Genomic DNA, 12,057 nt, shown 5'->3' on the forward strand with positions numbered 1-12,057 from the left:
GCTAGTCTCTATATCGATAGTTAGCTTTCTAATGTGTTTTAAAGCATAATTAATGTTTTAACATTTAAATTAGTCAGCTTATGTAACATATAGCCGGTGTATTTTCATGACAAGACAAATACTGAGGAGATTAATAAGGCATTTATTTATTTAAAATCCTCTAAAGCAGCAGATTTACACCAGCAGAGAGAAAACTAACTTAGCTGCGGTAACGTTAACGTTAACTTAACACTCACAGTCCATCTCAGCCATAACCTCCAGCTCGTCCGCGAACTGCTGCTCGAAATCATCCTCGATTCCGTACATTTCGTCATATTCGTCCATGTTTAGGTTTCAGTGTTCAGCCGTTTAATATCTGCAGTTCTGTGTGTTTAATCTGTACTGAAATCTCAGTTTAACGGGATCATTACTGAAGCGCCTGGATCCACAGCCCCACTTTTAGCGGTAAAGTTTTGTTCACTGTCGACAACATCCGGGTCATTCTCTACGCTTTCTCCAGGCGATTGGAACTCCATGATTGGCTAGCTGGCCTTACAGTCGCGCCTCTGATAGGTCAATCCTCACTTCCATCAAGTGAACTGTGGTGGGCGCGTTCTAAATGCAGCAAAAAAAAACAGCCACCGTAGGGCACTAGAAAGGGAGGACTCTGGATGTGGCGTTGTTCCAATACGACACAAATACAAAACAAATGAACATAATATATATCATACTGCATATATATAACACCTTAAATTTTAATTTTCATTATTTTGAAATGTTCTACATTGTAGATTAATACTAAAATCATCCAAACTATGAAGAAAAACATATGGAATTATTTAATAAACAAAAAATATTAAACAAACCATAATGAGTTTTATATTTTAGATTCTTTAACCCCTTACTGCTGATCCATGTTTTTGCTCATTTTCATGCGATTTGCACTACTATGCTATCACACTGGATATCTTAAGTTTTACATATAGCACAATGACCAGTCAGGGCTTAAACTGAAGTAGACACTTGGGACAAAACAGTAATTCACTTTCAAGAGGTAATTTTCATTATTTAGGATCTATTTGAGAACATTAAATGCAGAGGAAAATGTAAAAAAAACAAAAAGCGCCTATTATATTTTGAGTTTATAGTGTGTGTATGGATGTTGGTGATGATTAGCTAATCATTCTCTACATTTCCTGGTTTATTAGGGTCTTGTCAAACAAAGTACAAAATTTGAAAACATTATTTTAACAGCATGGGAATTTATACTGCATTATATATAAGGTGTCCACCAGGCGTCACCAAAGGCTTAAAAACCTCTCCAGAGCGCCCCAGTCTAATACAGAGGTGAATCTGTCTCTATAAAACAACATTTTAATATTTTTTTGTTTCTTTGTGATAAAATAAATTAATGTGAGTCCATCTCAGGGTAATATTAATATTTTTTTGATGAAATGACACATAAAATCACATGTTTGCGCGCTGTGTGCGCTATGGAGTTTTAGCGTTTGGAGAGGGGTGTTTTTTTTGTGACTTGGTGACGGTTTGGCATGCCCCTCCCCCAGCCATTCGGAGACCAATCAGGGCAAATTACGTATCAGTGTTTTCGTCTAAGGGTGGACTATTGGTTGAAATAGGTGTCAATCACTTTTGTGACGCTGGAAAAAGGCTATGATCTGATTTGATTGGACAGCCCTGAACACCAGCGCGATCCAGCGCTCACGCCATTGGTTCAAAAGACGATCACTCAAGAAAAGTAGTGGATTGTAGACCAATAAAAACCACTGAATCTAGAAGAGGACACCCTTAGCTTTGTATTCACGTACAACTTTACGGAAAATATTCCATTGTGTAGTCGCTGGGAGCTTGAGAATACGACGTTACGGCTGCGCTGAAACTAAACGCATGTTTTTGAGGAGCCGTGAGCAGGCAAATAAAGGACTTTATGGATATTTTACCTGCGGTTCAGTGCTGTATTGTGGATGCTGTGATAGTAAGTGAATTTTCAATAATATAATATGATGTTATTTTATACACTAATATTATTTTATAAGGCTATTTTGTTGGGGAGGCGTGTTTCTCGTGTAAACAATGTGAAAAAACAGGCTGTTTTCAGTTGGCGATTTCTGGCGACTGGTTTAATGTAGATGGCTGTAAATTTGCATGCAGGTAGTTAAAGTAGTACTAATGAATATGAGTTGGTTAGTTGGTCGGTATGTTTAGAATATTTGACGCTTTTAAGCGTTCTAATTTACATAGTCAGAACGGGCCCGCCGGCGGGCCCGCTAGAGGGCGCTTCTGGCTTAAATGACAGTTTTGTACATCTTGGCTGGATTTTCTCAGTCAGCTTTATGAGGTAGAGTCACCTGGAATTCAGGCTTTCAGTTAACAGCTGTGCTGAACTTGTCAAGAGTTAATTACTTGAATTTCTTGTCTCTTAATGTGTTTGAGAGCATCAGTTGTAAAATTATGAAGAGGTAGAGGAACAGGTATACTGTGAATAACCTTATTTGAGTAATGTTCTAATCCAGATTATGGCAAGAACTACTCAACTAAATAAAGAAAAAAATACCTTGAGAAATGAAGGTTGCTGCCAGAGCCCTGAGAGAGCACAACTGGCCTTACTCTCTCTGGGTGGGTAGATGGTGCTCTCTCCCCACATCACTTCAAAGGGTGATGTCGATCAGCGCAAGGCATCTGTGAGCTGATGTATCAGAACCGAGTCGCTGCGCTTTGCTCCTAGCGTGCCAGTTACTCGGTAATGCTAGTAAGTAGCGACATCAACTGTTCAGGGAAGACTGTATAAATTTGGACTGGACTTTAGATGAATTGTTTGGGCCAAGAAACACCAGGAATGATATTTTTGATTTCAAATGCCCTGTCTTTATAAGACGCAGAAAAGGTGAGTGGATGTTCCTACATGTGTTGTTCCTATCATGGAGAATCAAGAGGGTGTTTCTCTGGTGATACTTAATCAACATGGCTAACACAGCATTCCGCAGCAGCATGCCATCCCATCTGGTTTACGCTTAGTGGCACTATCATTTGTTTTTCAAGAGGACATTGACCCCAAACAAACATCCAAGCTATGTAAGGGCTATTTGATCAATAAAGGGGGTGATGGAGTGTTGCATCAGATGACCTGGGCTCCTCAATCACCTGTTTTAGTGCCAATGAAGTTGGTTTGGGATGAATTGAACTTCAGAATGATGGCAAAGCACCCAACAAGTGCTCAGCACCTCCGGGGACTCCTTCAAGACTGTTGGAAAGCCTGTTAGCTGGTGACTACTTTTGAAGCTGAATGAGAAAAAAAGCAAGAGTGCAAAGCAGTAATAAAAGCAAAAACTGCCTACTTTGAAGAATCTAATGTACGAAATATAAGTTTACTACATGATTCTGTATAGTTTAAATGACTTCAGTACTACTTTACAATGTAGGGAAAAAATTAAAAAGGTGAGAAGGTATATCCACACTTTTGGGTTATTACTCATTCAGTTTTTCTACAAAATTGTGATACAGTAATTAAAAACATCTTTACAACCAAGTTTCATCTAAACAATTCCTACAAGTTTGTAGTGTGCCAGGTCAAAATCATGACAATCTTTTTTTCTGAATGTGTGTGTATGTGTATTTATATTTATATATATGCTGTTTTTATACTATTAGATGACCAGTATGACCAAGCACGACTATGCTGCACGTTTTACAACTACCTTGACCATCCAAGACCAGGTGTAGGGACTGCGTCTATGGAATGTACGCAATTTTATTTTAGACTATCTGAAATTAGCTACCAGCAAATGCTTCTGTTGAGTTGGATTTAACTTTTGGAACAAAATTCTCTGGAAAGATGAAACACAGATTCAGTTGTCATACATGTTAAACAGTCTACTGATTCTGTTGATTTTTTCTAAAGAAATGGTTGACTGCAAGTGTTTATTCTAAAGAAATGGTTGACTGCATATTCAAAAAATCATATTTATGACAGAAAATCACTATATATGCATGCACATTGTATTTTTCTAAAATATGCAAAGTTATTTTTATCTTATCAAGAAGACCCAAACCTGAAATTTGTTATCATGCAATTTATTGAACAAATGGATAAATATTCAACCAAACAGAATTGGACAAAAGTGGTTAACATTAACTAATATTCAAATTAATAAATCAATAAACCAGGGGAGAATCTTCATTCATGTTACTGGTATTCACTTCTGTTACTGGCACTCTCTCCTGTTACTGTTACTGGCACACATTGCTGTTAATGGCGCTCATTCCTGTTACTGGAACTCACTCCTGTTAATGGCACTCACTCCTGTTACTGGAACTCACTTCTGTTACTGGGACTCACACCTGTTACTGGCACCCATTCTTTTTAATGGCAATCATTCCTGTTATTGAAACTCACTCCTGTTACGGGTTCTCACTCCTGTTACTGGCACTCACTCTTGTTACTGGAACTCACTCCTGTTAATGGCACTCACTCCTGTTACTGGAACTTACTCCTGTTACTGGGACTCACACCTGTTACTGGCACCCATTTTTGTATTGGCACTCATTCCTGTTACTGGAACTACACTCCTGTTACTGACACTCACTTCTGTAACTAGAACTCACTCCTGTTACTGGAACTCACTCCTGTTAATGGCACTCACTCCTGTTACTGGAACTTACTCCTGTTAAGGGCACTCACTCCTGTTACTGGAACTTACTCCTGTTACTGGGACTCACACCTGTTACTGGCACCCAGTTTTGTATTGGCACTTATTTCTGTTACTGGAACTTACTTTTGTTACTGACACTCACTTCTGTTACTAGAACTCACTCCTGTTACTGGAACTCACTCCTGTTACTGGAACTCACTCCTGTTACTGGAACTCACTCCTGTTACTGGCACTCATTCTTGTTACTTTTTATGTTATGAGTAACAGGATTAAAAGTAACAGGAATGAGTTTTTAGCATAGAATTGCCAAAAACAGGAAAATAGTTAAATGGCTAATAGAATGAGGACTCACATTTTAGTGATTTTTCCCAAAACTTGTATTTTAAAAATAAACAAATAAAGTTAAATTATTAATTTAGGCAACAGGACAGAGCGTTGAGTTACACAACTATTTTAACTTAAATATTATGGATGTATTATGCAAAACATATAAAGCATAGATGGGATTTGGAATCACACAACAATCCAAAAATAAATCTCTGAAGGATTTTAATAATTATTATATTTCATGGTGAAGTTTACAGTTAAAGAATGAGGAAAGTTAACAAATGCTCTTTTTTCAGTATTCAGACACTATTCTTAATAACACAATTTATTTTTAAGTTATTTTGCGTGCACATTCATTTCCTGTGGATAACCGATTCGCTGGAATATGCCTAACGCGTATTCATACAACATGGTCTAAATTTAAATAGACATTGTGCCATTCTAAAAGTGGGCGTTTCTGTAGAATCACTCGCAGCAGAAAGTTCCTCAGTGTTTGAGCTGAAGTGTCGTTTCTGTCTGATCGAGAAACGGAGGCGCGCGCTGGTGTTTACTGTGACGCAACAGCGTGTAACCGCGTCTCCCCGCTGTTTCCAGATCTGCTCTGCTCGCTGAGATCCGGCACGCGCTGATCACGTGTCCCACCGCACACTGACCCCGGATCAGCGCGCGCAGCCCGGATCTGAGGGATCAGCTCTGCTCTCTTCGCTCCACGTGTTCCAAAGTGACATCGAGCCGTGTTGTAAGCCCCGCCTCCGGGCGGCGCTGATTGGATGACCGCGGTGTCACTCAGGACTGGACGGGCTGCCCACCAGTGCGCGGCTGGACGCGGAAACGCGGTGGGTGGGGGACAGTTGTTGTGAAAACATGGAGGCGGCGGGTCGCGCGGCCGCTGAGCGGCTGTGTGAAGATGGCGCGGCGGGCTGTCAGTGATGGGCCGCCTGCCCGCTGCGAGGGGTCGCTGTGAGAGCTCTGAGGACCGCGGACCATGGAGCACCGGCGGCTGTGGGGGCTGTGGCTGGCGGGGCTGCTCGCGTGCGCGGCGGGCTTCCAGGTATGGGTCGTGTTTACATCGGGCAGGAGCCGCGGGGGTCTGAGGGAGCGGGGCCGGGCTATTTTTATCCTCCGCTCGTGGGCTGGAGGGGGAGAGGAGGAGGAGGTGGGGGTCGCACAGCCATGACGGCTTGAGGAGTGACCCCTGAGAGAGACTAAACTTAAACTTGACTTATTTAATATTTACAAACTCCCCGAACCAATTAAAACCAGTTAAAACTCACAAACTCACATTAAAGCGCTTTAAAAACAGTTAAAAGTTCTGTATTGGCAGTTTTTTTTATATTAAAAAGTTTTAGTCGGTTTAGCTAAAACCGTTGGAGGCTGGAGGAGCGCGCGCCCCCGGTTTGTGCTGACGCGCGCGCGCCGCATTGTAGTGCGGACTGATTGTGTTTAGCAGAGCCGCTGTGGAGACGCTGCTACTGTGTTCTCTTCCATTGTAAATAAAACAAACGGAAGAAAAACAGCACAAATATCTCTTTTAAACTGTTTAAAGGAACAATACGCGTTGTTCTTTATTAGCTAGGGGTTCTTTATTATATTAAACTAGCTAAAGTAAAGGCTTCCTCACAGAAAAGCTCTTGTATGGGTTAAAAAAATTCAGATATGTTGTCTGATATCTGAGTCATTCTGTTCTGACGGCGGTGAGGCGTTTTGGCTAAAGCTTAATCCCATTTATGGTGGAGAGATATGGGAGGTAAATTCTGAAATTAAATGAAAACTTTTGTTTTTGCAAACGTGTAAAAATATCATGACAAAATTAAATCATTTTCTTTGCAATTAAATTTTTCACTTGAGCACGGGTCAAAAATATGTGACTTTTATGTGAAAATAAAAGTGAAATTAAAAAGGCTTAATGCCATTTCATTTTCATTACCATACGGGTATTTCACATCCAAATCTAATATGAAAAACCTAATTGTGAAAAGAAAATTAAAAGCTTTACTTTGACCTTTGATTTTCTTGACGAACTGCATAATAAATGGCAAAACTAAAATCAGAATGGAATAGTAAGATTTTTATTTATTTGTCCTTGCAATAGGCTGCATGTTTGACAGAAGGTAACAAATCATACTTATTAAAGCATAAGTTCACTGATTTAGTTAAGCTGTATACTTAAACGCATAATTTTAGAGAAACTTGTCAAGTCTTATTTTGTTTCCTATGCTAGGTTAAATATTAGACATGCACTGAGGTAAAAATGTTGAGCTGATGCCGATATCTGATATATGATACTAAAAAAAGCCATTATCTTCCAGTACCAAAATAATTTTAAGTTGACTTTCTGTTCGTATGCTTTAACTGGATTATAGGGGGTGGTGAAGCAGATTATAAACAATTTTAAAGGAATCATATTAATTTATTATTTTTATGATTTATCACTCACCACAGGTGCATTTAATCGGCCAATCCACAAATCTAAATTAAATTATTTGAAGTTTGCTTATTTAGTTTACAACAGGCAGTGCTAAATTATTGTTGCTAACACACACTGAGCTGAAACTGTCATCATTGTAAATACAATACATTGTAAAAACAGAATGAATAGGCCTTATTTAAATCTTTAAAACTTACACAGCCTGTACCCTGAGGTAACACTTTATGATAAATTTACATACTGCTATCCCATGGCTTTTACATGTCAGTGCACATGTTAGTGAAAATACACAGGCCTAATTAGAAAATAAAATGGGTTTGTAAACTGTGGTGGTACGAAAATGTACTACCCTTTTAGTATCATTAATATACACAAATCAATACACTATAACAATACATGATAAAAAGGTTTGACTGCTTAGTAGATGTTTATAATTGCATTATAACCATATATGTTGTGACTCGGTCAGGTTAATTTAAGAATAATGGAAAACTATTTCCTTTCAAGTGTGTTCCAGAGTGCAGAGGGAATATTTTTTGGTTTGATAATTAGTAGCTTTGGTTTCGGACACACATTCAGAGGCTTTTGTGCCTCCAGTCTACGCGGCTCAAATAAAGGTGTGGTCCATCAGTTAGGTACCATACTATGACCTGTGCTCATGTTCAGTTAAAGTAAACGGTCATACCCCACAGACACACTTAAACTAACTGAACTGGCTATTGTGTTCTTAAGGTGTCTGTGTGTGTGCTTTAATCACATGGCTGCAGAGCAGGATATCCTGGTTAAGGCTAACATATTGCAGTGAACACACATACACACACACCTTAAGAATACAATAGTGGTAGTTCAGACAACATATCGGGTATCATTTATTGTTAAATGATGAAATCTCTTAACGGTTTTGTTTGTGATGCCAAATAATATGCTTTAGGTTTACAGTACTGATCTTAAGCTCATTATGAATTTAATTTGTTTTAGAGTGTTGTAACAAAATGATTCGATTTTTAAAGAATTTTATTTTTTTCCTTACTCAGATTTGTAGGGTTTAATTCCTATTAACTACAGTTATACTAATGGCACTGTCACTGTATTTTATGTGTATTGATTTTTACATTTACTTTTTAAATAATACAGTGTTTTATGTTATTTATGCACAACTAATACTGCCATATGAAAAAATGTGAACAATTACAAAAATGTGCTTAATCAGTGCTCAATCAATTTAGGTGTTTTTTATAATTTATCAAATTGTATTCATGTTAATCACAGTTCTGTCTGTCATAAGTTTCTTTCTTTTTTTGTCTTTCTCTCAGTTTGCAGGAGGTAGCTCAGTCACTCTCCCTGAGTCTTTACTGTTTGTCTCTACACTGGATGGGAGTCTCCATGCTGTTAGCAAAAAGACAGGGGACATTAAATGGACACTGAAAGAAGGTATACATAAGTCTGAGTCTTTTGTTTTATAAGTCTAATGTATTATAAATCATTTTCAAAGTGCTCAGGAGATGCCAAGGTATGAAGTAAAGTTACAGTGGCCTGCAAAAGTATGATGGGCAAAAGTAAACCTTTTGGAGGCTGCAAAAGACTTAAGACTGGGAAGGAGATTCACCTTCCAGCAAGACAATGACCCTAAACATACAGCCAGAGCTACAGTGAAATGATTTATATTAAAGAATATTAATGTGTTATAACCCAGTCAAAGAACTAATTCCCATTGAGAATCTGTAGCCAGACATGAAAATTGTAGTTTTAATTGCAGTGAAAGGTGGCTCTACTTAGTATTGATATAGAGGGGCTAAATACTTTAGCACATCACACTTTGTGATTACAATTTTGGAAACCATGTATTATTTTCATTCTACCTCACAATTGTTTGCTAGTTTTGTTGGCCTATCACCTAAAATCTCAATTAAATATATTTAAGTTTGTGGTTGTAAGGTGAGAAAATGTGAAGAGGTTCAAGTGGTATGAATTCTTTTGTAATTTTTACAATGCATCTATGGAATACGGCATGTAAAAGGCATTTATTCAAATACATTTTGGAGCATTTCCAATGGTCCATTGATAATGCAATGTGAGAGATAGTTACTTTGTTTTTTGTTTTGTTTTTGTTTGTTTTTTTATTTACAAAAATCAGCCGAGCAACAGATTTGTTTATTAAAGTCAAATAAAATGTGGTAAAAATTCCACACCTACTTTATGATAACTTTATAACTACATGCATGTTGGTTTCATAGTAGTTTTTGTAGTAGTTACTAAATAATAAATCCTGAGTTCAGAGGTTAATATGAAATATACTGGTTATATGCAACAGCCATAACATTAAAACATTATAACATTAATACCTGCTCCTAGTCCCACTCCACCAAAATAAATTTGATCTTTCGAGGCATCGACTCCACAATACCCTGGACGGTGTTCTTTGGTATCTATCATTAAGAGTAATTTTAGCGGCAAGTCCTGTAAATGAGATGGGCCCTCTTTGTGCATCTGTGAGTCTTGGGCACACATAACCCTTTTGCTGGTTCGTTGTTGTCCTACCTTGCTGCACTTTAGGCTGATTTCTTAGAAATGTTTTGACCTGGTCATCTGGCTATCACATTTTGGCTCTGGTCAAAGTGGCTTAAATTTTTCTGCTTGTTCATTTTCCTGTTCACGTGTTGCCTAATATATTCCACCTTTTGACAGGTGCCATTGGAAAAAAAATCCTCAGTGTTATTCACTTCATTCTTATGGCTGATTTGGTGTACATTCAGTAGCTAAAATATAAATAAAAAAGGAAAAGGATTGTTTTTTTCCTTCATTAATTAAATGTATATATAATTTTATTTTATTTTTGTTCCTCTCTTCCAGATCCCATCATACAGGTTCCGGTTTACTTGCCAGAGTAAGTGTATATGTTTATCTACATTAGGGAAAATAATAATTTTATTTAATTTGATTCCCTGCTCCTGCTGATTTTACCCCTTGACATGAACAGTTTATACGTTTTATTGTAGGTTTATTTTAACAGAAAGAGACAGAATATATAGAACACAAACATTCAATAAAGGTCATGAATTAATTTGTATTTAAAGTGAAATAAGTTTTTGATCCCCTGCCAACCAGCAAGAATTCTGCCCCCACAGACCAGCTATATGACTATAAGACTGTAGACCTGCACAAGGCTGAAATGGGCAACACGACCATCACAAGGAGACACTGTTGGTGCTATAATTAGACTCAACATCTTCGGAGACAGAGAAATGCTGCATATGACCCCAATAACTCCATTCCCAATGTAGAACAGAAAACACTGCTTTGGGCTGGTTTCTCTGCTACTGGTACAGGAAGATTTCTCTTCGCGTTGAGAGGCTCATGAACGAGGCCATGTACTGTAGACTCCTGAACAAGAACCTCCTGGCCCTTATCTCTTAAAATGATTTGATTTAGATGAGGATGGGTCTTCCAGCATGACAGTGACCAAAACATATGGCCAAGGCAACAAAGGAGTGGATTAAGAGAAGGCATATTAAGATCCTGAAATGTCCCAGGCAATTTCCAGATCTTAGCCCGGTCTATAGACCATATACAGGTCTTTGTAACGGGTTAAACGTACAAATTCAGCAAGGCATCAAGCAATTATTTTCCCTCTTGTATCTATTTGTTTGTTGTTTGGTTTTTACAGTCAGATTTATAGATTATTTGTCTTCTGTAGGCCAGGTTTCCTCCCTGACCCCAATGATGGCAGTCTGTATGTGCTTGGAGGAAAAAACAAAGAGGGCCTTATGGTAAGTGCTTTGATTTGACTGTTTATATGGTTAAGTTTACATCCAAATGCTTGACAAAGTTGTGCACATGTAAAAAAAATGTAAATACCTCAAATAAATTGTGTTTCCATCCACACAGTTATTTGGAGAAACTTTAGATGACATAGACTACAGTAATTCAGAGCGGCAATAAAACAATGTTTATGAAAAAAAATTAAACAAACAACTACAAAAAAACTACAAACTACAAACCACCTAACGAGTAATCACGAGTGTCACCATGACAACATCCACCAAATATCTGGCTGTGCAGACACACCATACAATTCTAGGAGTGCTAAGTGCTCAATATGTTTTTCCTTATTAAAAAAAAAAAAAACTTTCAGTATGGCTTAATGTAGGTGTTGTTTCTTATTTTGGGATTTTCCCTTTCAGTTTTTATGCACATTTTCAAAAAAGCAAAAGCCTGGTTGATGGAAAACTGTTGGCATTGTACCTTTTCTGTGCAGAAACTGCCCTTCACTATACCAGAGCTAGTCCACTCATCTCCCTGCAGAAGCTCAGATGGAATCCTTTACACAGGTAAGCATGACGGGTTTAGTCCTTTTGACAAACTGTAGATTGATTAAAGGAAGGGGTTGCTATAAAAAATATATATAAAAAAAGTTTAAAAGTTCATAATTAAGTGGAAAGGGCAAAGTTCAGTAGTATTTTTGTTTGGAGTATATTTGTTCTGTTTTTTCATTGCATATTAAAAGTCAGTGGTTGACCAGCCTTTATTTAACCTCATAGTTCTTCATTTTTAGGTATTCTGGTGACTTGCTCTGATAGCTGAAAAGGGGATCTTAATCATAGAGTGACCAAATGCGACATACACTACTATTGTTCTGTTTTGTGGACATTAAATCAT

General features: G+C 37.8%; 2 protein-coding genes across 3 annotated transcripts in view; one reads left to right on the forward strand and one right to left on the reverse strand.

Moving 5' to 3' along the window:
- Positions 1–459, reverse strand: part of chtf18 (CTF18, chromosome transmission fidelity factor 18 homolog (S. cerevisiae)) — a 29,280-nt gene extending 28,821 nt beyond the window's left edge. The window contains exon 1 of the mRNA XM_007238137.4: positions 237–459. Coding sequence (XP_007238199.3) covers positions 237–324 — 88 coding nt within the window. The 5' untranslated portion in view covers positions 325–459. The remainder of the gene's footprint in view (positions 1–236) is intronic.
- Positions 460–5,799: 5,340 nt separating this feature from the next.
- Positions 5,800–12,057, forward strand: part of ern2 (endoplasmic reticulum to nucleus signaling 2) — a 31,670-nt gene continuing 25,412 nt past the window's right edge. The window contains exons 1-5 of one of the 2 annotated variants that reach the window (XM_049469576.1): positions 5,800–6,024; positions 8,715–8,832; positions 10,252–10,285; positions 11,096–11,168; positions 11,657–11,729. In XM_049469576.1, the coding sequence (XP_049325533.1) occupies positions 5,959–6,024; positions 8,715–8,832; positions 10,252–10,285; positions 11,096–11,168; positions 11,657–11,729 (364 nt within the window). In that variant the 5' untranslated portion in view covers positions 5,800–5,958. The remainder of the gene's footprint in view (positions 6,025–8,714; positions 8,833–10,251; positions 10,286–11,095; positions 11,169–11,656; positions 11,730–12,057) is intronic. The other variant, XM_007238133.4, reaches the window with a different exon arrangement.

Source organism: Astyanax mexicanus, chromosome 21, assembly GCF_023375975.1.
Source record: "Astyanax mexicanus isolate ESR-SI-001 chromosome 21, AstMex3_surface, whole genome shotgun sequence".
NCBI lineage: Eukaryota > Metazoa > Chordata > Actinopteri > Characiformes > Acestrorhamphidae > Astyanax > Astyanax mexicanus.